The sequence below is a fragment of the Geotrypetes seraphini genome, chromosome 8 (assembly GCF_902459505.1).
Source record: "Geotrypetes seraphini chromosome 8, aGeoSer1.1, whole genome shotgun sequence".
NCBI classification, from domain to species: domain Eukaryota; kingdom Metazoa; phylum Chordata; class Amphibia; order Gymnophiona; family Dermophiidae; genus Geotrypetes; species Geotrypetes seraphini.
Genome location: NC_047091.1, coordinates 162,334,924 through 162,362,189, shown reverse-complemented (window position 1 = coordinate 162,362,189; position 27,266 = coordinate 162,334,924). Strand labels below are relative to the sequence as shown.

Sequence of the window (27,266 nt, the reverse complement as noted above, 5' to 3'; positions counted from 1 at the left end):
GGGATACTATTTGTACTATTTTAGATATCTCTGAACCATTAACAATCAGAATTCTGATTTTAATGTCTCATGGACTGTCCTTGCCTATAGATAAACACAAAGGACACCTTCTGACTATTATGTTGTCTCTTGCGATTCAAAATGTATTGTTTTGCTGGAAAAATCTAGATAAGGTCGAATACCACGCTTGGTGGAATACTATATGTCTCCATGGTAAATATGAACAAGTGTTAGCGGAAAAAAGGAATGCTCTTGGCAAATATAAATCTGTTTGGTCTCCCATACAACATTACTGTTCGACTGTTTAAATTTGTACTAACTCTCTTTTTATTACGTACATATATTTCTGGAGAAATGATGATATGCTTATATGTCATACTATTAAACTAACATGTATTATTCCTACAAATTTTGTATAACTGCATACTAGAAGCATAACTTTAACGATTATGTTTTATGTGCTTGGACCATGTACTTTGCAATTATTTTTTTCTGTTTGTTTTATTCCTTTGTATTGTGTTTTCCAAAAATTAATAAAACACTTTGAACTTAAAAAAAAAAAAAAATAGGAAATCCTAAGGTTCACATTTAATTTTGTAAATTTAAATGTTGTATTTTACATTCTAGTGCAATGTGTCTAGTGGTCCTGAATGCTAGTGTCTTGTATCTGAAATAGCAAGTTACTTTCAGAAAACTGTCAATTATATTTTCTACTTTTCCTCCTTCCTGAGGAGCTGCTTCTGTTCCCTCAGCTTTTCTGCAAGCAAGTTGCTCAGAAGTGTTTTTGATCTGCTCTGAGGTTTTATTTTCAGGTATTTTTGCTCAGAGCTCTTTGGAGGCTCAGTGGGACCCCTGCCTGGGAGAAGTTGCATACTCACATGGTGGAAGTCTTCTGCTAGCAGGATCAGTCCCTTGGGAACACCTGGCTAGCCACCTGCTGGAATTATTTTTAGAGCTCGGGCTGTCCCCTGCGTAGCTGCTCGCATCCTTGATGTAGTCAGAAGCTTGAGTGCAGTCTGTGTGGGCTCCTTCCTGTCTCAGCCGGGATTAACAGTGGGCCAACTGTGTGGTCTGCCCCCCCCCCTTGTTTCACAGCACAGTTTTCCGGGGTTTGAGGTTCAGTTCAACCTCTGTCCGACTGGCAGCCAGAAGACCAGGTTTATCCAGTAAATCTGTGAGGTAGATTTCTTCTTCCTTTGATGCCAGATAAAAACCTATGCTGAAGCAGGTAGGCATCATATGACACACTGAGTAAGGCTGTTGAAGCCCATAGGAAAAATCAGGGGGGGGAGAGGATGGCACTGGTCCTTGAAAGTTGAATTTGAGGATTTCTGACCCTGGAGAACAGGTCCCCAATTTCCAAAACCCCTTTTCTGTGATTTTTTTTTTTCCTCCAGGGAGGTCTCCACAGGTCATTTTTTGCATGATTTTTCTAGCAGCAGCCATCTTGGAGGCAAAAGAAGAAGAAAAAAAAAAGGATTGTTAAAAAATCCATCTGCCTCAAAACCTCTCGATTTTTGCTCGAAATCAACTGGGATGGATACCTCAGGCCTTTTTATCCCTATATCATGCCAGATTTGCGCTGGATGTCTGGCCGAGGAACCTCCATGTCCCACGTGTGTGTGTGTGTGTGGGGTGGGAGGCAGAAGTCTCAGGCTCAGCCTTCTCTGAGTCCTCCAGGGCTGGGGATCTGCATGAGGGGCATTCCCAGGAGAAGAGACCTATACCAGGACCCTCCAAATCTGTATTGACCAAGCGTAGTCACGTGGGGACTGCAGAGCCCAGGAGAACTGGCAGGGGGTCCTTGCTGGGGTTGGAGAGACCCCTAGTGCAAGGCTTCACACTGGATTTTGTGAGCCTTATTTCAACTGCCGAAGGTCTTCAGCAACTGTTAGAAGTGCACCATGAGGTACTTGATCTACTTTGTAGCTCCAAAGAAAGAGGGCACCTTTATTTTGGATCTTAAAAGGGTGAATTGGACTCCCAGTTTTCATATGGAGATTGCACTCTGTTGCATTTGTAGATTTCTCATCTTCAGGATCTAAACATATGCAAAAAATCCAACGGGACTGCAGTAAAAATGTTGCGCAAAAAACAAAAAAGAAAACTGCAGCAATAATGTACAAGATGCCAAGACTTTAGATAAAAACGAAAACTTTAATCGCAATTCTTAGAACAATAAACAGTTTGTATCCAAAATATGGTCCAATTGTGTGGAAAACCGGGACCCGACACAGTCTGTATTTTGAAAACATACTCCTTCCTCAGGGGTCCTAAAAATATTCAACCCGCTTGCAAGGGAACCTTAAGGATTACAACTGGAAAAAGAAACGATATGGTGGACTCAAAAGCGAGTCGGGTAAGCTCCTCCACAGTGCAATGTCGAAAGCGAAGTATAAAGTGCTTCCATTTGGCCCAGCCTCAGCACCCAGAGTATTCACAAAATGTTTAGATGTGGTGACTGCAACACTCGGATCTTACATATTTCATGTATTCCCTTATCTAGATGACTGGTTGATCAAGGCTTCACCTCAAACAGCTCACCTAGCTTTCAATTCAATGATCCGTCCGCTGGAGCTTCTGGGATATGCAGTCAATTATTAGAAATCCCATCTTCAACCAACAGTCTTTCGCTTTCGACATTGCGCTGTGGAGGAGCTTACCCGACTCGCTTTTGAGTCCACCATATCATTCCAGCAGACAGATCATTGTCTCAACAGTGGACTATGGACTTTTCCTGTAGGAATTTGTCCAAGCCTCTTGGTGTGAAAAAATATATGCAGTGTTTCCCTGCGAATTCGCGGTTCGCAAATCGTGGACTCACTCATTCACGGTCTGCTCCGACCGCCTCTTCCTGTAGTAAAGTCGGGCTCCTGATTGGTGTAGCCCGACTTTACTACAGGAAGAGGCAGTCGAAGCAGACCGCGAGTGATTTTCTTCACCCGCCGGTGCTCCAGCTGTCCTCGCCTGCTTTTTCAGCTGCTCTCTCCTGCCTTCCCTGCCTTTTGACAGGTGTTTTTCGAAATTCATGGGGGTTCGTGGAACGAAACCCCTGCAAATTTTGGGGGAGTACTGTATTTTTGGTTCATAGTCAAATGCACGCAAGACACATGCTCGCGGATAATTGCGCGAAGACAAGTGAGCGCGAAGGGTTCATAGTCAAATGCACGCGCACCAGACAATAGCGCGCAGGACTTTATATCACAAGATAATAGTGCGCAAGGCAAGAGGCTAGGTAACCATAGTGATTAAAATGCATTTGCAAAACATTCACGTACATTACATCCTTACGTCGACATCTTGCGCGTGATTGTGTTGTTAACATTTCCTGCACATGCGTGCATGTGTTGTAGTTCACTGCCTGCAGTTGTCTTGTGCTCAATTGTGGTTGCACTCAATTGTGGTTGCGCTCACTTGTCTGTGCGCAATTGACCGCACGCATTTGTCTTGCACGCATTTGACTTGCCACCGTATTTTCAATAGGATAGGCGGTGAAGGGGAGTCTTGTGGGATCTTCCTTAATGGTATCAATGGTTGAAAAATGATTGACCCTTCAGAATCGCTCTTGATATTTATATGGCAAATGTGTGTTCCTTTATAAATGGGATTTTCAGTGTCCTGAATAGTAGAAAGAAATATACTTTGGGCCACTGATGTAGAGATGTATAGGAGTTTCTACAAAGAGTCATGCTTTAAGTAGACACCAGGGGAGAAGAGAATTTTAATTATTTATTATATGAAAATTATCCTCCATTTTCAAAAGTTAATTATAAGGAAAATGCATTCTAGTGCAATGAGAGAGATTTTAAGGTGGATTATGAGACCTTTTGTTGTTAGTTTTTTTTTTTTTTTTTATAAATCTTTATTCATTTTCAAATCTTACAACAAGTGTATAATAATCAATCAGAAAAATTTTTAACAAATCACTTGACAATCTTACTTATAATCCTTAAAATATATAAATATAAAAGAATCCCTTCCCACCCACCCATTTATTAATAATAAAACAATTAGCAATGATTATCTTTCCCAACCCCACCCTCCCTATATCTTATCCAATACTAAGGTGTTTAAGATGTCTGATCATTAGAATAAGTAATCAATGGCCCCCAAATCTTTTTAAACTTATGATAATTTCCTTGTTGCATGGCCAGCACCCTCTCCATTTTGTAAATATGACATACTTAATTCCACCAAAAGGTATAATTAAGTTTAGTATAATCTTTCCAATTTCCAATAATCTGTTGAATGGCAACCCCTGTCAATATTAATAAAAGTTTATTATTATTTGCAGAAATTGGGCTTTTGAATCTTGGTGTTAGTTTTTGGTTAGGTTTGCAGAAAGGATCCTTATTTATTTCTAATTAAATAGGTAGAAGAAGGTGTATATGTGGCAAATCCTCTTCAAGAACGAATCATACTTATGAGAAAGGAAGGAGAATCTGCAAAAAGTATTAATGAGATGCTGCTTAGTCGACTGTCGAGGTACAGAGCCTCCCCCTCAGCAACATTAGCTGCTTTAACAGGTTCCACCATTTCCAATACACTGAAAGAGGATCAGTCAGGTAAGTAATAATCTTGTCTTCATCTATATTTTGCTTTGTTTCCCTTAAATTTGCTTGGAAGAACTTATATGTTCTATTTTCCCAATATACTATTTCTCATTGAGAATTTTCCTATATGTTTTCTTGTATATAAGTACGGTAAGCAGTTGGACAGTGAGCTATGTGATTGGAACCTCTGGGCCTCTGGTCTAATATCAAAATGTGACAAAATAGATGATGGCTTTTAGTTAATCTTACATGTTATTTACAAACTATAAAGCCAGAAATAATATGCATAAAAACTTCCTGACCGATACCAGACCTTAGCATATGACTCATTAAATGGTCATTTTTTTGGATACCACTACCAGTTTGCAATATCTTGCTTCTGAATCTTTCATTTAATTAGCTCCTCTGTTTTCTTTTACCCTCCCTCAATTAACTTCTTTGTTCTTCAACACATTTATACCCAGTGTTGTGTCAAATGTTTGTCTTTATGATTATACATAATTATATGCAGAAAATTATCATATTACTTACTTTATAAGTTTTGCTAGAGTCTTTTGTGTGTTTTATGCATGATGTATCTATGAACAGCATATCACCAAATGGGTTCCCTGCTGATACACGATCAAGCCCGATACTTAGATTTTGAGTCCATAGTCTTGCTTTAGAGAGAGTGCAAAAGCAAACAAACTAATTTGCCATACATGTATTCCATTGTGAAATGGAAAAAATATATATATATAATTTTTCAACATATCCAAACTGTAGCTGACATGTCTCCTTTTGAATCTCAACTTCCTGGTCATGTATAAGTAAATAGTGTCTTCCTGAAATTGCCCACACATTTAAATAGCATGGGAAAGCCACTGGAAATGCAGCATTCAGAGAGATTTCTTTTTACTTTGTCTTATGTTTTCCTACTTGATTTATAGTTCTTTTGTAGTCTGTATAATTTTTGTGTTCGTACTCCGCTTTGATTGGTTCTCTGAAAGCAAATAATTAAGTCTAATAAACTTTGAGCCATATGTAGATGTGTCTAAAATAACCATCTTTTGTATCCTTACATACCAGATTTTGGAGGGAATTAATTTTTAATTTCTGTTCATATTTCAGCTACAAACACTAGTTGTGGACTGCCACTAAAAATGTTAAGAAAAACTCCAATGTATACATGTGGAACATATTTGGTAATGTTGGTTCCACCTCCAGGAGGATCGAGTAGCTCGACAACACGATCACTCTTTGGTGGGACCAGTGGATTGTCATCTTTAAAAAGTGAGTTAATCAAGCAGTGCTTTGTACAGCAGTATTCATTTTTCAGATCCCCTATTTCTCAGTACATTTCTTGGGTATAAGGGTAGAAGATTGGAGATACTGTTAAAATGGATCTCTTTTTTATATGCTTCTTGTGCCTTTCTCTTCAGTCTCCTTCCCTTTCTCTTAATCTTTTCCTAACTAGTAAAATGAGCAGTTGTCCTAGGCTGGCCAGAAGCTGCAATGGGAACCTTGATTGAGAAAAGACCCTTTTTATTTTCTTTGAATCACTGTAATGCTGATATGTAACCAATGAACTAGAGCAGAGGATTTTAACTCGGCCCTTGAAATACACCTAGCCGATTTGATTTTCATACAAGATAGATCTAAATACAACATTCTCTAATGCATATTTGTTATAGATATCCTGCATACCTGACTGGCTGGGTGTGTCCCAAAGTCTGGGTTGGTTTATTTTTAAATATTTATATGCTACACACCCTGCCAAAACCTTACCTAAGTGACTCTCAAACTAAACGTTTTCAGCATTTTGTGAAAACAAAGGTAGATCCTTTCCTTCTCTGAGGGATAATGAATCCCAGGACAGGTAGCATGTTCACATGTGGGTGATGCCATCCAAAGAGCCCTGTACAGACAGTGAAAAGAGTGTTTTGTCACTTTAAATCCATTGAAGGTCTTGAGACTGCTTATACTGCGCATGCACCAGTGCCTTCCCACCTGACACTGGTTCATGGAGCCATTAGTTCTTAGTTTTCTGCAGAACTGAGAAGCTTTGTTCTTTTAGAGTCAGCACGTCAAATTCGTTTTTTGTGCTTTCCCAATAATTATTTTGTCATCATTTTATTTTGGGGTTTTTTTCTACTTCCCTTTTGTAAAAATTTTCATTTTTCCCAGTTTTTGTTTTTGGGCTTTCTGAACCTACCAAGCCTGCTATCAGGTTGGGAGCATCGAGCCTTTTTCGGGTACAAATTTACTTGACCTCCCTGGATCATTGAGTCATAGTAACATAGTAGATGATGGCAGATAAAGACCTGAATAGTCCATCCAGTCTGCCCAACCTGATTCAATTTAAATTTTTTTAATTTTTTCTTCTTAGCTATTTCTGGGCCAGAATCCAAACCTTTACCTGGTACTGTGCTTGGGTTCCAACTGCCAAAATCTCTGTTAAAACCTACTCCAGCACCTCTACATCCTCGCAGCCATTGAAGCCCTCCCCAGCCCATCCTCCACCAAACGGCCATATACAGACACAGACCGTGCAAGTCTGCCCAGTACTGGTCTTAGTTCAATTTTTAATATTATTTTCTGATTCTAGATCCTCTGTATTCATCCCACGCTTCTTTGAACTCCGTCACCGTTTTCCTCTCAACCACCTCTCTCGGGAGTGCATTTCAGGCATCCACCACCCTCTCCGTAAAGTAGAATTTCCTAACATTGCCTTTGAATCTACCACCCCTCAACCTCAAATTATGTCCTCTGGTTTTACCATTTTCCTTTCTCTGGAAAAGATTTTGTTCTACGTTAATATCCTTCAAGTATTTGAACGTCTGAATCATATCTCCCCTGTCCCTCCTTTCCTCTAGGGTATACATATTCAGGGCTTCCAATCTCTCCTCATATGTCTTCTGGCGCAAGCCTGTTATCATTTTCGTCGCCCTCCTCTGGACTGCTTCAAGTCTTCTTATGTCCTTCACCAGATACGGTCTCCAAAACTGAACACAATACTCCCAAGTGGGGCCTTACCAATGACCAGTACAGGGGCATCAGCACCTTCTTCTTTCTACTGGCTACGCCTCTCTTTATACAGCCCAGCATCCTTCTGGCAGCAGCCACTGCCTTGTCACACTGTTTTTTCGCCTTTGATCTTCGGACACTATCACACCTAGGTCCCTCTCCCCATCCATGCATATCAGCTTCTCACCTCCCAGCATATACGGTTCCTTCCGATTATTAATCCCCAAATGCACTACTCTGCATTTCTTTGCATTGAATTTAAGTTGCTAGGCATTAGACCATTCCTCTAACTTTTGCAGCTCCTTTTTCATATTTTCCACTCCCTCTTCGGTGTCTACTCTGTTACAAATCTTGGTATCATCTGCAAAAAGGCACACTTTTCCTTCTAACCCTTCAGCAATATCACTCACAAACATATTGAACAGGATCGGCCCCAGCACCGAATCCTGAGGGACTCCACTACTCACCTTTCCTTCCTCCGAGCGACTTCCATTAACCACCAACCTCTGGCGTCTGTCCGACAGCCAGTTTCTAATCCAGTTCACCACTTTGGGTCCTAACTTCAGCCCTTCAAATTTGTTCAAGAGCCTCCTATGAGGAATCGTATCAAAGGCTTTGCTGAAATCTAAATAAATTAAATCTAGCATATGTCCTCGATCCAGCTCTCTGGTCACCCAATCAAAAAATTCAATCAGGTTCATTTGGCACGATTTACCTTTTGTAAAGCCATGTTGCCTCCTGTAACCCATTAGATTCAAGAAAGTACACTATCCTTTCTTTCAGCAGCACTTCCATTATTTTTCCATCAACTGAAGTGAAGCTCACCGGTCTGTAGTTTCCTGCTTCATCCCTGTGACCACTTTTATGAATAGGGACCACATCCGCTCTCCTCCAATCCCCAGGAATCACTCCCGTCTCCAGAGATTTGTTGAACAAGTCTTTAATAGGACTCGCCAGAACCTCTCTGAGCTCCCTTAGTATTCTGGGATGGATCCCTTCTGGTCCCATCGCTTTGTCCACCTTCAGTTTTTCAAGTTGCTCATAAACACTCTCCTCCGTGAACGGCATAGAATCTACTCCATTTTCTCGTGTAACTTTGTCAGACAATCTCGGTCCTTCTCCAGGATTTTCTTGTGTGAACACAGAACAGAAGCATTTGTTTAGCACATTTGCTTTTTCCTCATCACTCTCCACATATCGGTTCCCAGCATCTTTTAGTTTAGCAATTCCATTTTTCATCTTCCTCCTTTCACTAATATATCAGAAAAAATTTTTTGTCTCCCTTTTTTTACATTTTTAGCCATTTGTTCTTCTGCATGTGCTTTCGCCAGACTTATCTCTCTCTTGGCTTCTTTCAGTTTCACCCTGTCCTTTCTGCACTCCTCTTGTATTTTTTTATATTTCACAACCCCTTCGCCTTTATTTTATATCTGGCTTTAAGTGGTGCACTCAGTGCAACAGCACTATTTCACTGATCTACCATCAAGAACACCCAGTAAAAGGCTAAGAAGCATAAGCATGCGTCTCCTTCCAGGTATGCATCAGCGTTGTCTCATGAGTCCACACCATCAATGCATTCTAAGTGTTGCTGCACAGAGACACACTTGCCATCTTTACAAGGGCTGTCTCTTTGAAGGTGTAACCAACACGTAGACACCCTAAGGAGCCTTCTGTACTGATGACATCCTCGGCATTGGGGCCCTCTCTTCAAAAGCAAATAAGAGACTCGTACAAAGGGAATTGGCTAGTATGCTGCAAACCCAGACAGTTCAAGTCCCTGCTGTAACACAACCAGTACCGGCCCGGTCTGAGCAGTGCTTTAAGCAGTCCTCACTTGTGTTGGTCGAGGGGAGAAATACCATCTAGGCATTGAAGTACTTTGTTTAATTCTACATCAGATCGACATCATAGAACATTCAAAATTACCTCAACGTTCTCTTCGACATCGTAGTTGATTCTCATCCCTGTCTCAGCTGTCACCTGTCTCTACATTCCCCCATCTCCAAGATAGGGCATGGAAGAATACGACTCTGACTTGTCTAATCATTCTTCCTCTGAATGTCCCAGAGCTCTTGGCTGAGGAATCATATTGGATCTCTTCAGACCCATCTCCTCCACCACCTTGCAGAATATCACCACCAGAGAGTGTGAGATAATAAAATTTGCGGACGATACAAAACTATTTAGTGGAGCTGGGACTAAAGAGGAATGCGAAGAATTGCAAAGGGACTTGAACAAATTGGGGGAATGGGCGGCGAGATGGCAGATGAAGTTCAACATTGAGAAATGTAAAGTATTGCATGTTGGAAACAGAAACCCGAGGTACAACTATACGATGGGAGGGATATTATTGAATGAGAGCAACCAAGAAAGGGACTTGGGGGTAATGGTGGACATGACAATGAAGCCGACAGCACAGTGCGCAACAGCCGCTAAGAAAGCAAATAGAATGCTAGGCATAATCAAGAAGGGTATTACAACAAGGACAAAAGAAGTTATCCTGCCATTGTATCGGGCGATGGTGCGCCCGCATCTGGAATACTGCGTCCAATATTGGTCTCCGTACCTTAGGAAGGATATGGCGTTACTCGAGAGGGTTCAGAGGAGAGCGACACGCTTGATAAAAGGGATAGAAAACCTCTCATACGCTGAGAGATTGGAGAAACTGGGTCTCTTTTCCCTGGAGAAGAGGAGACTTAGAGGGGATATGATAGAGAATTATAAGATCATGAAGGGCATAGAGAGAGTAGAGAAGGACAGTTTCTTCAAACTTTCGAAAAATAAAAGAACAAGAGGACACTTGGAAAAGTTGAAAGGGGACAGATTTAAAACGAATGCTAGGAAGTTCTTCTTTACCCAACGAGTGGTGGACACCTGGAATGCGCTTCCAGAGGGAGTAATAGGGCAGAGTACAGTACAGGGGTTTAAGAAAGGATTGGACAATTTCCTGCTGGAAAAGGGGATAGAGGGGTATAAATAGAGGATTACTGCACAGGTCCTGGACCTGTTGGGCCGCCGCGTGAGTGGACTGCTGGGCATGATGGACCTCAGGTCTGACCCAGCAGAGGCATTGCTTATGTTCTTATGTTCTTATTTTCAAAATTTATCCAGCAGATGGGTCAAGCTCTGACAATCAAGTTGGAGTCAGAATTTGAACACAGGACAGAACTCTGATTTGATTTAATAAATTTGATATTCTGTTTGCACATAAGTATTAAGGGATTTTCAGTACTAATACAATTGAAATGAGGGATACATTACAGACTAAAAGATTACCCTCTGTTCCAGCGGGCTCACAATATTAACCAGTGATCTCAGGCCACAAATAGACTATCCCAGAAGCTGCAAGATACCTCAGCATTCTGTCAATCTTATCAGTGGTGGCTAACTGACAAATTTGTTCATAGATCTCATCAGAAAATATGCTTCCATGTTCGGGCCCATCTCTATGGCCTCCATACTCAAGGCAGCTGGAGTACTCAAGAAAGATCTCTTCACATCAATTTCCTTGAACTTTGAGCAATCCACAATGCTCTCCATACCTTCTAAGATCATCTTTTAACATAAGAATAGCCTTACTGGGTCAGACAAATTGTACATCAAGGTCAGTATCACATCCTTACTGTGGCCAATCCAGGTCACCAGTACCTGGCAAAAACCCAAAGAGTAGCAACATTCCATGCTACCGATCCAGGGCAAGAAGTCGCTTCCCCCTATGGACTTTTCCTCCAGGAAATTGTCCAAACCTTTCTTAAAACCAGCTACACTATCTGCTCTTACCACAACCTCTGGCAGTGCATTCCGGAGTTTAACTATTCTCTGATCTGAACTGACAACTAAGTAGCCATGTACTGTGTGAACAAATAGGGAGGGACAGGATCTCATGCACTTTGTCAAGAAGCAATTCAGATATGTATCTGGGTAATTTCTCATAATATATTTCTCAAAGTTGTCTATTAGGGAAAAAGAGCATTCTGGCAGATAAGCTAAGCAGATTCCTTCAACCTCACAAGTGGGTTACTCAGCTCGACTGCTTTACATCAGATATTCTTTCATTGGGGGAGCTCCACAGGGAGATCTCTTTGCTTCCCCAAACAATCACAAACTTCCAGTTTTCTGTTCCAGAATATGCACTCCTAATCTACTAGAAACAGATGCTTTCTTGCTAGAATGGACAAACAGGTTTCTTTATGTATTCTCTCCAATTTCTTTAATAGGGAGTACTCCTTTCAAGCTCTGAAAAGTGCCAATCACAATAATCCTCATAGCTCCTTGGTGTGGCCGAGACAACCCTGGTTTCCTCTTCTTCAACCCAGTGTACGGGAACCTATTCCACTACAAATCTTTTCAACTTTGCTAACGCAGAACAAGGGATCCCTTCTCCATACCAGTCTAAATTTGTTAACTCTTACACCGTGGTATTTGTCTCCTAGTAGATATGTTCACCTTATCTACATCAGTATCGGCCATCATAGAGCTTCCAGAAAACCTTCTATGCATCATTGCTGCCACTTCAAGTGGACTCATTTCACACACTGGTGTCACCGACAATCATTACTTCTGGACACATGTCCTATGTCGTCAGTCCTTGATTATCTCCTACACCTATTCAACTAGTCTTAAAATCATTTCAGTAAGACTATATCTTAATGCTATTAGTGCTGTTCATACACCATTGGATAACAAACCAGTATCTGCACACCTGTTGATCTCCAGATTCATAAAAGGACTTTTTCATATCGAACCTCCAATCAAACCACCCCCAGTTGCTTGGGATCTTAATATTATACTTTCAACTTTGAAGAAGCCTCCCTTTGAACCATTTGCGTCTTCCTCTCTCAGACATCTCACCTGGAAAGTAGTTTCCTTAATTTGTATCACATCTGCACACGGAGTCAGTGAACTTCAAGCGCTTGAGTCGGATCCTCCTTATACAATATTCTACAAGGATATGATAGTTCTTCGCACACATCCCAGGTTCTTCCCAAAAGTTGTCTCGGAATTTCATTTGAACCAGTCTATAGTTCTGTCTTCTTTCCAAGACTGCATTCTTACTCTGGACAAGACTGTAAAGTGTACTGGCTCACTACCTGGATTGAGCCAAGCCTCACAGAACTTCCACTCAACCTTTCCTGTTATCAATCCTAACAGACTTTTGAGTTCTGGCACCAAAAGAACCATCTTCACATGGCTAGCAGACTGTATCCCTTTTTGCTATGCTTGGGCTGGACTGTCACTGGTAGGTTGTCACAGCACATAAAATTAGAGCGATGGCAATCTCGGTAGCTTATCTACATTCCACTCCCATCTAGAACATCTGTAAAGCAGCCACTTGGTCCTCAATCCATCATACCTCCACATCACATTACTGTTTGGAGAATCATTCTAGATGGGATAGTCAGTTTGGCCAAGCAATTCTACAAAATTTCTTTTCTGTCTAGATGCCAACTACCCTCCAACCCTTTGGGTTTCAGCTAAGGAGTCTCATGTGTGAGGATATGCTGCCTGCTTGTCCTGGGATAAAGCACAGTTACTTATCTGTAACAGGTGTTATCCAGGGACAGCAGGTAGATATTCTCACAACATTCCCATCTCCCCTAGTTGGCTTCTTAGCTTTTTTACTGAACTGATGGCTCCATGAGCTGACATTTGGTGGTAAGGGACTGACACGTGCGCAGTGCAGGCCGTTTTGAAACCTTCAAAAGATTTAAAGTGACAGTACACTTTGCATTATCTGTACAGGGCTCCAAGGATGATGTCACCCACATGTGAATATCTGCCTGCTGACTCTGGATAGCACCTGTTACAAGTAAGTAACTGTGCTATATTTCCAGATCCCAGGAGCTACGAGCAAAAGCATGTGCCAAAGAAAGATGCCATTTGTCAACTGAAGGTGCCATCAGCAGGTGTGTTCTTGCTGAATGGAGAATACAGGTTGGTGCATATGGCTTCAGTACATCTATCTACCAAATAATCACAGGTCATACCATTCACTTACAAAAACAAGTGAATTTTATATTGTGAAGTGCTCAGATCCACAACTCTGGTACCAAGTGTTAAATAAACACAGCAAGGGTTGCCGATGGGACAATCACAGCACCCACTGTCCCAGCCACCTGCTGTTAACAATAATACATGTATTGAATTTATCAAATACACAATAAGACTTATCTCAGTATCCTTGCTGGCAGCAACATGTATTCTGCTTGTGATTCCTGAAGCTGCTCTTATCAAGCCACCCCCCCCGCCCCGACTCGAGTTTTGCCTAATGACGCTTCATCAGGAGGTGTCGAGCAGGCATGTAATGCGTCCCTGTGCACAATATGGCAGAGAGAGTGCAAGCGACTAGGATGTGTCAGTACATCTATGATATAACTTGGAGATTAATTTGACTAGAGAATTGAACTGAGGTGTCCTGCATGGTACCATACATCTGTATTGCTAAGCCAAAAGGGCTAACCCAATAAAATAAGGCTTATTCAGATTAAAATACAACAGATGTTACTGTAATATACAGGATGCCCACAAAAACACTCTTTGATTTTAAATGGTTACAAAACCAAAATTTATTGGAATATTCTTTCACCTTTGAGGCTACAATTTCATCAACTCATAAAGTTTCATATGGTATTTGTTGATTAAATACACTCGATGTGCGCCCTACCTGTTAATCAATAAACATTGATGCAATAATCGAGCTCAGACCAGACTCTCCAAAGCATATCCAACGTGATCGCATTTATTGCTTCAGTGATGTGTTCCTGTAGATCATCCATAGTTGCGGGTAGTGGAGGTACGTACACTCTGTCTTTCACGTACCCCCAAAGGAGAAAGTCACAAACAGTAAAATGTCCGGTGATCTCGGGCCACTTGAGGAACACCTGGTTATTTTGTCGCGTTGCATTGTTTGAAGATTGTAACTTCTGCACCAATTGCAGCCTATAAGGGTGAAAGTGCAAGCAATTATGTAAGATCTTGCTAACTGTGCTTTTTGGGACTTATATTTGCTGTCATCTTATTTATAAACATATTCCAATAAGTTTTAATTTTGTAACCATTTAAAATCAAAGAGTGTGTTTGTGGGCACCCTGTATATTTGATTTTGTTGAAATAATGACATTTTATCAGAAGTACAGTTGAAATGAAACCTGTAGAATTGGAATTTAGCAATTAGTACATTGTCCATAGATTGGTTTTACAAGGCATTCCTCATTTTAGGTGGGGGTAACATTGATTGCCTTGCTTTAAGGAAACAATGTTATCATATGAAACTATATGCATGCTTATATATTTTATGACTTTTGGGACCCCCAAAGCAAAGTTAATAGCTGAATTGGATTTTCATACATGTGATTATATATAATATGATATTACTCAGTAATACATATACAAAGGAAAATCATTCTGAGTATATTCACTGCCATCAAAGGCTGCCATGTGCATTCATTGTAAATGAATGGAACACCTTCACATGCTTTTTTCTTACTGCTTTGCAGCTGGCAGCAATTCAATAATTCTTTTCCCTGTTTTATTATACTGATAGCATGAAATCACTGGAACAGCTTGCTCTTCTATTTGTAGAACAAGCTGATACAGAAATTGAACATCTTTTTGTATCCAGGGTCTGAGTTTTGGGGATATTTCATACCTACATAGTAGCACTTTAGTGGAAATTTATCTAATCTGTATTTATCCTCTGTGCCTGCTCTCCTACCTGCTTTCAGTATGTTTTAAAGATGCGTTTTGAACATGTATGAAACAAGTGGCTGACAATTTTACATATAGTCATTAGAATTTCTTTTCAAAGTTCTTGCTTCCAGTCTGGTGTATAACATTTCTGATGGGCAGTTCACTAGTCGAGTGGATCTCATTGATGCTGCTGGAAGCTCACTTGGGCGAGGAGCTCTAGTCCCAGGACTTGGTAAGAAACTCATATTGTTGTCACAGTATCCTCTTACAGTTGCATTGGCTCAGTTCCCTCTTTTCCTTTTTGCCTTAATTTGGCAGTAACCACATTCTTTGAGTGTAGCTGTGAGTGGGATATGGTCTGCCTAGGGAGATAGAATGAGTCAGGGGACATAAGAACATAAGAATTGCCGCTGCTGGGTCAGACCAGTGGTCCATCGTGCCCAGCAATCCGCTCGCGTGGCGGCCCTTAGGTCAAAGACCAGTGCCCTATTTGAGTCTAGCCTTACCTGCGTACGTTCTGGTTCGGCAATAACTTACCTAACCCTTTCTTGAATCCCTGGAGGGTCCTTTCCCATATAACAGCCTCTGGAAAAGCAGTGAAAGAGGTTATTGTGTGAGGTATACTAAAGATTAGACTAAAAGATCAAAGGAAATATAGGTGGCATTATACAAGTGTCATCCAAATATACACACTTGCATTTATGATGTAAAAGATTGTGTATAGAGAAGAACCATCTTTGCCTGCCTATGTTTAAAAAAAAAAAAAAAAAAAAAAAAAAAGGATATCCATTTCACTAATTGTTTCACGCTTTGTACCCATGGAGGAACATAATCGAAAGGGACGTCTAAGTCCGTTTATGTCCAACTTGCAAGTCGTCCAAAGTAAAAAAACAGTCTAGGACACATTTTCGAAAAATACGTCCAAAATTTTTTTTACTTTCGAAAATTGTCTAATTATACGTCCTGTAGATCTGATTGTCCAATTCGCTACATCATCCATCTTTATACCACATTTTCATCTAACTTTTTGTCCAAGTCCAAAACACCTAGAACAAGCCCTGTTGGACGTGGGAGGAGTCTGCAAAGTGATGGACTGCACACCCAGACATGGCATCTAAATAGTGGGGTACCTTACAGGGCACTGCTGTGAACTTCACAAAAAGGGTGCCATGTCTTCTTCTCCCCTTATAGGTTACAGTGAGCCCCCCAAACCACTTCCAGAATCCCCTAGACCCACTTATCTACCACCCCAATAGCCCTTATGGCTACAGGAGCCACTCATATGCCAGTAAAAAAGGGTTTTGGGGGTGTATAGGGGAGTGCACAAGTTTAAGTATCAGTGCAGTGATTACAGGGGCTTATGGACATGGGTCCTCCTCTCTATGGGTCCCTAACCCACCCCCAAGACGACTTAAGCCGCCTCTGTGCTGGACGACTAGGCTTTCCTATGCCAGGCGGCCAGGTGATGATGGTCTGAAGTCTGAATTTTAAAGGTGTGATTAATATTTTTATGGGGTGGGGGTTTTGGCGCAAGACACTAAAATGTCAAAACTAATTTGAAGTAGGGTGTCTGTATATAATTGTATTAATCCTAAGATTAACACAAAGGAATCCAACAAAAACTGTAGTATCACCAGCCAAAGCAAAAACAAACTGCAGACTCCTATGTACCAGATGCAGGCAATGTTTATTATACCAAATATTTTATGCAGTTGAAAATACCACTTTATAACAAACCAAGGGACCTGACACGGTCCGTGTTTCGGAAAACACTCCTTCCTCAGAGGTTCATGGTTGCTAAGGTATAAAGTAAACCGCAATAAAAGGTATAAAACAGCCATCTGTATGGTATCCTTCTCCACTTAGAGTGTGCAACGCAAAACTAGTAAAACAGAAGATAAATCCTAAGCTTCACATCTTTTGATGTTGAGGTTAAATTTATCCATGTAATTTTAGAGAGCTTTTCTCTAAATTTAAATTTAAAATTTTATAAGTAAAGGCGAAAATAATTGAAAAATTCATGACATTTTTCTATTCCTTTTATTTTAGGTGCTTGTTATGATACTATGAATAACCTGATCTGGACATGTTCTAATGACTATATTGACCAGTGGTGTAATCCAGGAAACCAAGCCTTTCATTATGTTTGTCAGAGACTGGGTGTTAGTCATGTCATTACTGAGCCAACAGGTGAGCTTTAAATTAAGCCAGAACTCCTGGTAAAGACAGTGCCACTTAAATAAGCATGAGTGGTAGATCCATGATATTTTTCTTCTAAACTAGATCTCGTTGAAAATAAACCCTGAAGATTAGCAAAAAGTTGCATGCCATTGTTGGAAATTTTCCTTGACTGTTAACACCATTAACTCACACAGGTGAATTGAAATACTTTGTTTATTTTTTGGAATTTATTACATAACTATTTCTGAAGAGATTCATCCAAGGTGGAGTACAACAGGTGTAGTTTGATATGCTATTAACAAAATTGTTTGTAACAATAGTAAAATGACCAAATGTGAGTGTAAAATCAATTAAGTAAACTTAGAGTTGGACAAATTAAATCTTAATATTCTTTAGCATCCCTCTAGACCGGCACAGATGGATGGGTTTATGCTCCTATACCAGCAGGTGGAGACTGAGAACACATTGAATTCTATTAGCAATACAAGTTGGCTCTACAGTCCCTCTTAGAATCAGTCTGTTCTCCAGAAACAGGCAGGGGATATGTAGCCTCACTTGATTGGTTAAGTCTCTGACTGAGCCAAACAACATCAGTACTTTCTTCCATAGCTACAGTAAGCTGTTGAGCTTACTGAGCATGTGCAGGATTGCCTACTGTCAGTTTTTTTCTAACCCACTCCTTGACAGTCACGGCTCTCTTCCTCTTCAGAGAAAAACATAAAAGATTACTTATATAAAGACTTTTTTAGTCAGAAATCCTTGGTTTTCCAGGCATGCTGTGTAAAAAAAAAAAAAAAGAGAACTCTTCAGTTTCCACTAGCAGGAAGTCAGCCTTATTTCATCCTTGCCCAGTTTAACAGCTGTCGAAAATAAATAACTAAACAGAGGAAGATCGATTGGTTCGTGTTTGGAAGCCAATTGGTATTTTTTGCTTGCCTCTTGTGCTTTTCACATGGCGGTTGCTAGGACTGTGAAGACTCTTTCACAATGTCAGTGCCTTCAACGATGCTACACGTCGGCAAAGAAAAAATGCCGGTAAAACAATTGACTTCTTCGGCTTCTTCCCCTCAGGGCCCCGCTTCGGTTCCAGCGGGAGAGGGCAGTGCAAACCCGCCAAAGCTGACGAATTACAAAGTTTCAGCTTCGGCAGCACCTCAAAAGAAGGAAAAGAAGAGAATCCTGGTGGTACAGAGGCAAAACACTCCCTCTCCACCATCGGCAACGGTTTTGACACGTCCTGCTGAAAAGGCTCCAGTGTCTAGCCTTGCAGTGGTGTCTTTATCAAAGAGGGTTCCCGTGGGCCCGGCTGCAGCCTCATGATACTCTCCCCTGCTTTCCCTCACAGCTTTGCCAGCAGCAGTTGGAGTAAAACAAGGTAAGTCAATTTCTAAGTCCAAATGGGTTGCTCCTTCGCTAAGCATGGAACAGTCACAGGCACCACCTAAAAGATTAGCTCTGTCTCCTTTAGCACCAGTTGCTCCTTCTCCTGCTATTCAGTCTTTTCAGTCAAGAGAACGGGGAGATATGATTGAAACATATAAGTACATCACGGGACGCATCGAGTCAGAAGATGATATCTTCTGGCTCATGGGACCCTCGACCACCAGAGGGCATCCGCTGAAGATCAGGGGAGGGAAGTTTCATGGCGACTCCAGGAAGTACTTCTTCACTGAAAGAGTAGTGGATCATTGGAACAGACTCCCACTCCAGGTGATAGAAACATAGAACATAGAAATAAGACGGCAGATAAGGGCCACGGCCCATCAAGTCTGCCCACTCCAATGACCCTCCCTATCTATCTTTGCGGATAGATCCCACATGTTTGTCCCATTTGGCCTTAAAATCTGGCACGCTTCTGGCCTCAATAATCTGAAGTGGAAGACTATTCCAGCGATCAACCACCCTTTCGGTGAAGAAGAACTTCCTAGTGTCACCGTGCAGTTTCCCGCCCCTGATTTTCCACTGATGTCCCCTTGTTGCCGCGGGACCCTTGAAAAAGAAGATATCCTCTTCCACTTCGATGCGACCCGTGAGGTACTTGAATGTCTCGAACATATCTCCCCTCTCTCTACGTTCCTCGAGTGAGTAGAGCTGCAACTTCCCTAACCGCGCCTCGTACGGGAGCTCCTTGAGTCCCGAGACCATCCTGGTGGCCATTCTCTGGACCGATTCCAGTCTTAGTACATCCTTGCGGTAATGTGGCCTCCAAAATTGCACACAGTACTCCAGGTGCGGTCTCATACAGTGGCATAATGACTTCAGGTCTACGGCTGACGAAACTCCTGCGTATGCAACCTATGATTTGCCTTGCTTTGGATGAAGCTTGCTCAACTTGATTTGCAGACTTCATGTCTTCCCTGACAATCACCCCTAAGTCTCTTTCTGCTTCAGTTTTTGTCAAGATCTCGCCATTTAGGGTGTAAAGCTTGCATGGATTTCAGCTTCCCAGGTGCATGACTTTGCATTTTTTGGCATTGAAACTGAGTTGCCAGGACCTAGACCAGTGCTCCAGTAGAAGTAGGTCATGCATCATATCATCTGCCATTGAATTATTGTCTGTTGTGCTCTTGTTCACTACATTGCTTAGCTTGGCATCATCGGCGAATAATGTTATTCTTCCTCGGAGCCCTTCTGTCAAGTCTCTTATGTAGATGTTGAACAAGATCGGGCCCAGGACGGAGCCCTGTGGCACTCCACTTATCACCTCTGACATTTCGGAGGGGGTGCCATTCACCACTACCCTCTGAAGCCTACCTCCAAGCCAGTTCCCAACCCAATTTGTCAATGTGTCGCCCAAACCTAAAGAACTCATCTTGCTTAGCAACCTGCGGTGTGGTACGCTATCAAATGCTTTGCTGAAATCTAGGTAGACAATGTCCAGGGACTCACCAGCATCCAGCTTCCTCGTCACCCAGTCAAAGAAGCTGATCAGGTTGGATTGGCAGGATCTCCCCTTAGTAAATCCATGTTGGCGGGGATCCCTTAGTTTCTCCTCGTCCATGATTCTATCCAATTGGTGTTTGATTAGGGTTTCCATTAGTTTGCTCACTATCGATGTGAGACTCACTGGTCTGTAATTTGCCATCTCCATCTTGGAGCCTTTCTTGTGGAGTGGGATGACGTTAGCTGTCTTCCAGTCCATCGGGACGTTACCTGTACTAAGGGAGAGATTGAAGAGCGCGGATAGCAGTTCCACTAGGACGGGGGTCGGCAACCTGCGGCTCCAGAGCCGCATGCGGCTCTTTTCCACCTTTGCTGCGGCTCCGGTAGTGTGTCACGCAGGCATGCAGTTACAAGTCCGGCGTCGCGGCGGGAAATAGCCATGCTGAGCAGTGAGCTCAGCACATACACACTGAAAGCCTTGCTTGCTGATTGGTCCGGCGGCCCCGCCCCGCCGTGCCGCCGGACCAATCAGCAAGCAAGGCTTTCATCTGTGTAGTGCTGAGCTCACTGCTCAGCATGGCTATTTCCCGCCGCGACGCCTGAAAAAGAAATCATCCTGGCCGGGGTCGGTGTCATGCTCCGGAGATCTACAGCCTTCCTATCTCCCTCTCCCTTCTACCTGCTTCCGGCCACATCCCCTGCTCCGCGGCTCTCTTCGGCAACTCAGCAGCAGCTTCTGACGTCGGGGCCTACCCTCTGCAAGTCCCGCTTGTTTCAACTTCCTTTTTCCACAAAGGCGGGACTCGTAGAGGGAAGGCCTCGATGTCGGCAGCTTGTCTTGATCACTGCTGCTGACGAGTTGCTGAAGAGAGCCGCGGAGCAGGGGGGTGTTGCCAGGTGCAGGTAGAAGGGAGAGGGCCAGATGCAGGACTCGTGGGTGAGGGAGGAGAAGAGAGAGAGAAAGAGAGAGGGGAGGAAACAAAATGAAATATTTCATACTGGGCTGGGCCGGAGTGGAGGGAGGGTGGAAAGATTCTGGCTACAGGGTGCAGTAACAAAGGAAAAGGGGGGAAAGCTGAAAATGGAGATAGTGACACAAAGAAGAGAAAGAGTAAGCAGGACCTACTGAATAAGGATAGAGATACAGAGGGGACATGAAGAGGAGGTGAAATAGAGACATAGAAGTAATGCTGAAAAAGTGGGGGGGGGGGGAGATAAAGACATTGAAAGGGCAAATGGTGAACATGGGGTAAAGACAAGGACAGAGACAAATGAAGATTCTGAAAAAGTGGTGAGATAGGGATATAGGTGAGATGGACACAAAGAAGGGTGATGCTGGAAAATAGGTGGAATGGTAATTCTGACAGACACAGAAGGGAAATGCTGGATCAAGGAGAGATGGGGCTCAGGCTGGATGGAATGAGGAGAAATGCCTTGTTGGCCCGGAACTTCCTCTTCTACGTCAGAATTGACGTCAGGGAGCGGAATGCTGGTCAGCGCAACACTTCTGCAGGGAAAGCTTGGGACGGTGGTGGCTTGGGGGCTGTTCCCCGATTGCGGTGGCAGCAAACCGAGTGGCTTGGGGGACGGCACGGAGACAGAAAGAAGGGGGAACAGGGAGACAAAGAAAAAGTTGGGGGAGAGAATGAGGTCTGGAGGAGAGGAAACATACAGGAGGCTGGAAGAAAGGAAGAAAGATTGGATGCACAGTCAGAAGAAGAAAGTGCAACCAGAGACTCATGAAATCACCAAATAGCAAAGGTAGGAAAAATGATTTTATTTTCAATTTAGTGATCCTGTATATAGCATTAAGATAAGAAACAATATATGCAGTGTTAGATTTGTTTTATAATGGTTTTGCGACTCCAAGTTTTTTTTTTCTTTTCGAAAACGGGTCCAAGTGGCTCTTTATGTCTTAAAGGTTGCAGACCCCTGCACTAGGACATCACCCAACTCCCTGAGCACCCTAGGGTGTAGGTTGTCAGGCCCCATTGCCTTGTTGACCTTGATTTTTGACAGCTCGCAATAGACGCTGCTGGGTGTAAACTTGAAATTACTAAACGGGTCAACTTATTTAACCCTTGTCTGTGGCTGAGGGCCGATTCCCGGCGCCTCGCGGGTGAAGACTGAGCAGAAGTATTTATTTAACAGTTGGGCTTTTTCCGAGTCCGTTTCTACATAGTCTCCGTCTGGTTTTCTGAGACGTACTATCCCTCCCGAGTTCTTATTTCTGTCACTGATATACCTGAAGAAAGATTTATTTCCTTTTTGGATGTTCTTTGCTAGAGACTCCTCCATGCGGAATTTGGCCTCCCTAACTGCTGCTTTGACGGCCCTTGACTTGGCCAGATATTTTACTCTAGAGTCCTGTGTCCCTGATTGTTTGTAAGAGATGAATGCTTTTTTCTTCTCTTTGATGATGTCCGAGATCTCCGTAGAAAACCACTGTGGCTTGTTGTTCCTACTCCGTTTGCTTACTGATTTAACATAAAGGCCAGCAGCGTGACGGATTTTAAGAGAAAATGGGATATTCACGTGGGATCTTTAAGGGAGTAAATTCAGGGGAGGGGATACTTGGAATGGGCAGACTTGATGGGCTATAACCCTTTTCTGCTGCTTTTTTCTATGTGCCTATGTTTCTAATGTCTGTTTTTTCCCCCATTTTTCAGAGATTTGTGCAGGAGAGTGCGGGGTTTTCCCAACAAACAGTCCCTGCACCTCCTATTCATGTTTTAGAGCCTCAACATTGTCCTGGCTGTGTGAATCTTATACCCCCACCAGCTGAGGTAGACATACCCCCTCTTATGGATTGGAGTCCTGGAACTTCCATTTGTTCCTCTCCAACCCAAGGTCCGTCATTTCCTAGGGAATGGCCAGACCAGCAAGAGTCTGTGTCTGAGGACTTAAAAGAACCTGACCAACCTGTGCCCCAGCCAGCCGTCACAGAGGAGCACTCTTACCCAAAGTTTCTACAAAATGTATCTTCTCTTCTCAGTCTTACTCCAGATACAACTCCCTCAGGAAGTAAGGATTTCCAAACCATCCTTCAATAGTGTAAAGCTCCAGTGAAAGATCTTGTTGCCTTGCCCGTGCATCAAATCCTACAGGAACTTCAGCTTAATAATTGGCAAAAACCATGGTCAGTATCCACGGCTTCCAAGCGCCTTGAAATTAAATATAAGGTGCAGAAGGTGCCTGGTCATGATTCCCTTCAGCTTCCTCACCATTCCATGGTTTCAGAGTCAGCCTTTAAAAAGGGTAAGGTTTCCAGATCCATAACTAATGCTCTTTCTGGTAAGGATTGTCATATCTTGGATTTTATAGGATGCAAGGTGCTATGCTCTCCACCAGAATTATGGCCCATTAGCTTCAGATTTTACATTTTCAGCACTCAATCTTACAACAGCTGGAATCAACTTCACCTGAATCCACTCCCAATTTACAGGTGGCGCATCAGGAATCCACTTACCATCTAATTAAAACTAACTACGACGCCTATGGTGACATGATCACCAGGACAGCAGCTGTGGCCATAGCTGCCAGACGCACTGCATGGCTGAAGGCTTCAAATCTTAGGGAGAATCTTTATGGCAGGCTGGTGTATGCTCCTTGCCTAGGAGACAGCCTTTTTGGCACAAAGGTGAAAGACACCATTTTTCAACTGAAGGAGGATTCCTCAGCCAGCCGAGAACTTTCGGGTACTCACTCGGATGAAGCTATCCAATTTCATCGTCCTTCTTCTAATTATTCCTACAAAAGAATGTATCAACCACAACAATTCTTCCAGCAATATTATACAAGGAGATGATTTACCGTATTTTCTCGCATATAACGCATGCGTTATACGTGGTTTTTACGTACCGCGCATACCCTCGCACGTTATACGTGTGAGCGCGTTGTACAAAATTTTTTTTACATAGTTCCCCCCCCCCGACGTCCGATTCACCCCCCGCAGGACCGCTCGCACCCCCACCCCGAAGGACCGCTCGCATGCACTCCCACCCGCACCCCCACAGCCTCCCGACCCCCCCCCCATCATGTAGAAGCTCCTACCGGTGTCCTGCTGCTTCCTATTGGCGGTCCCGACACCCGACACTATCGGGGCAAGAGGGAGCTCAAGCCCTCTTGCCCCAGCCAACCGCGGCACCCCCGACACGATCGGGGCAAGAGGGAGCTCAAGCCCTCTTGACTCCCCGACACGATCGGGATAAAAGGGAGCCCAAGCCCTCTTGCCCCGCCGACTCCCCAACTCACCGACAATATCGGGCCAGGAGGGAGCCCAAGTCCTCCTGGCCCTGGCGACCACCCCCACCCCCGCTAGTTGTTCGGGCCAGGAGGGAGCCCAAACCCTCCTGGCCACGGCGACCCCCTACTCCCACCCCGCACTACATTATGGGCAGGAGGGATCCCAGGCCCTCCTGCCCCCGACGCAAACCCCCCTCCCCCAACGACCGCCCCCCCAAGAACCTCCGACGGCCCCCCCCAACCCGACCATGTGCCCAAGGCCCCGCCCCCAGGAGGGACCTAAGGCTCCCGGGCCTATTCTGATTGGCCCAGGCGCCTTAGGCCCCACCAGTAGGCGGAGCTTTGGGACGGATGGGCCAATCCAGCCTCATTCTGTCGTTGGCTGCCTGCTGGACAGGCGGGTTTGGCTCCCGTCTGTCCGGCCAACTATACAAAGGTACGGGGAAGGGGGGTGGGGGTGTCGTGGGGGTCGGCTGGGGGGGCGGTCGGAGGTTCTTGGGGGGGGCGGTCGTTGGGAGGGGGGGTTGCGTCGAGGGCAGGAGGGCCTGGGATCCCTCCTGCCCGTAATGTAGTGCGGGGTGGAGGTAGGGGGTCGCGTGGCCAGGAGGGTTTGGGCTCCCTCCTGGCCCGAACAACTAGCGGGGGGGGGTCGCCAGGGCCAGGAGGACTTGGGCTCCCTCCTTGCCCGATATTGTCGGGGAGTTGGGGAGTCGGCAGGGCAAGAAGGCTTGGGCTCCCTTTTGCCCCGATCGTGTCGGGGAGTCGGGGGGGGCAAGAGGGCTTGAGCTCCCTCTTGCCCCGATCGTGTCGGGGGTGCCGCGGTTGGCTGGGGCAAGAGGGCTTGAGCTCCCTCTTGCCCTGATCGTGTCGGGTGTGCCGCGGTTGGCTGGGGCAAGAGGGCTTGAGCTCCCTCTTGCCCCGATCGTGTCGGGGAGTCGGGGGGGCAAGAGGGCTTGAGCTCCCTCTTACCCCAATCGTGTCGGGGGTGCCGCGGTTGGCTGGGGCAAGAGGGCTTGAGCTCCCTCTTGCCCCGATCGTGTCGGGGAGTCGGGACCGACAAGAGGAAGCAGCAGGACACCGGTAGGAGCTTCTACATGATGGGGGGGGTCGAGAGCCTGTGGGGGTGCGAGTGGTCCTTCAGGATGGGGGTGCGGGTGGGAGTGCGTGCGAGCGGTCCTTCGGTGTGCGGGTGCGTGCGAGCGGTCCTTCGCGGTGGGGGTGCGAGCGGTCCTGCGGGGGGGGGGGGGGGAATCGGACGTCGGGGGGGGTGGGCATCAGGCTTTCAGGGTGGGGACAGGACTTCAAGGGGGAGAGGAGAGTCGGGGTGGCCAGAGGAGAGTCGGGGCGGGCGAAAGGAGAGTCGGGCAGCATGCGCGGTATACGGGTGTGCGCGGTATATAAAAATTTCTGTACATAGAGTTGTGTTTTTCGCGCGCTATACCCGTGTGCGCGTTTTACACAGGTGCGTGTTATCTACGTGAAAATACGGTACACCTTATGCCAGAGCTCCTTTTCAACATGTGCAGACATCTCAGTATGCACATAGACAACTTCCTCGGGGCGGTAAGCAGCAGGCCGTCTTTCAACTCTTTGACACTCAAGCCTGCTCCTATTTTTTGACCATCTGCCAGTAGGGGGGCAGCTAACACAATTTTACTCAATTTGGCAGCAGATCACAACAGACAAACAGGTCCTCAATATTATGCTTCAGGGATATCGCCTAAATTTCCAATCCCGTATCCTGCCTTCCAGAGCTCCACCTCCAGCCACAGTTCCTTCTCAACATGTGTTTCAATTGGCAGCAGATATCTCACATCTTTTCCAAAACAGTGCCATAGAAGAAGTACCACCCATTCAACTCAATTGGGGGTTTTACTCAAAGTTTTTTCTTATCCCCAAGAAGACACAGGGGCTTCGTCCAATACTCAACCTAAGACCTCTCAATGTCTGCCTCAAAAGGGAAAAGTTCAGAATGCTTTCCCTTTCAGTGATTCTGCCTCTACTTCATCAGCATGATTGGTTAGCTGCCCTAGATCTAAAGGATGCTTACACGCATGTTCCCATTGGAAATTTCTCAGGTTCAAATTTCTTAATTACCATTTCCAATACAAGGTTCTACCGTTCGGCCTCTCGTCAGCCCCATGGATAGGTCACAAAAACATTCTTATTCAGACCGACAATCAAGTGACCATGTTCTATATAAACAAACAGGTTGGTTCTGGATCCTCAAATTAGGCAGAGAAACATATTGCCTTTAGTCCTATGCCCTGATTCTCAGCATAGATCTTCGTGCACTCTACATTCCAGAGGATCAGAATATCCTGGCAGACTCCCTCAACAGGAAACTTGACCCACACGAATGGGCCCTCAATCCTGCAGTAGTAACATCCATTTTCCATCAGTGGGAGTCTCCTCAAGTGGATCTCTTCGCTTCTCCAATCAATGCACAGTGCACCTTCTTTTGCTCTCTGCGGCCAGCGCCACGAGCTCGAGCCAGGGATGCCTTTTCAATTACAATGGACCACATTTTGTTCTATGCGTTCCCACTGTTCCCTCTCAACTCCAGAGTGCTTCAGAAGGTTTCAGCACATCTCATTCTCATTGCACCCAGGTGGCCCAGACAAGTCTGGTTTTCATTGCTTCTGAATCTACTGGATGCACCCCCAATACCCTTGGGTGACCATCCATCTCTTCTGTCTCAACACAACG

General features: G+C 44.3%; 1 protein-coding gene across 4 annotated transcripts in view; it reads left to right on the top strand.

Annotated features, from left to right (window-relative positions):
- Positions 1-27,266, top strand: part of HECTD4 (HECT domain E3 ubiquitin protein ligase 4) — a 492,696-nt gene that overhangs the window by 82,791 nt on the left and 382,639 nt on the right. For 3 of the 4 annotated variants that reach the window (XM_033956861.1, XM_033956860.1, XM_033956862.1), the window contains 4 exons: positions 4,373-4,565; positions 5,664-5,825; positions 15,367-15,480; positions 17,298-17,438. In XM_033956861.1, the coding sequence (XP_033812752.1) occupies positions 4,373-4,565; positions 5,664-5,825; positions 15,367-15,480; positions 17,298-17,438 (610 nt within the window). Of the gene's footprint in view, positions 1-4,372; positions 4,566-5,663; positions 5,826-13,393; positions 13,494-15,366; positions 15,481-17,297; positions 17,439-27,266 lie in introns of those variants that run through there. The other variant, XM_033956863.1, reaches the window with a different exon arrangement.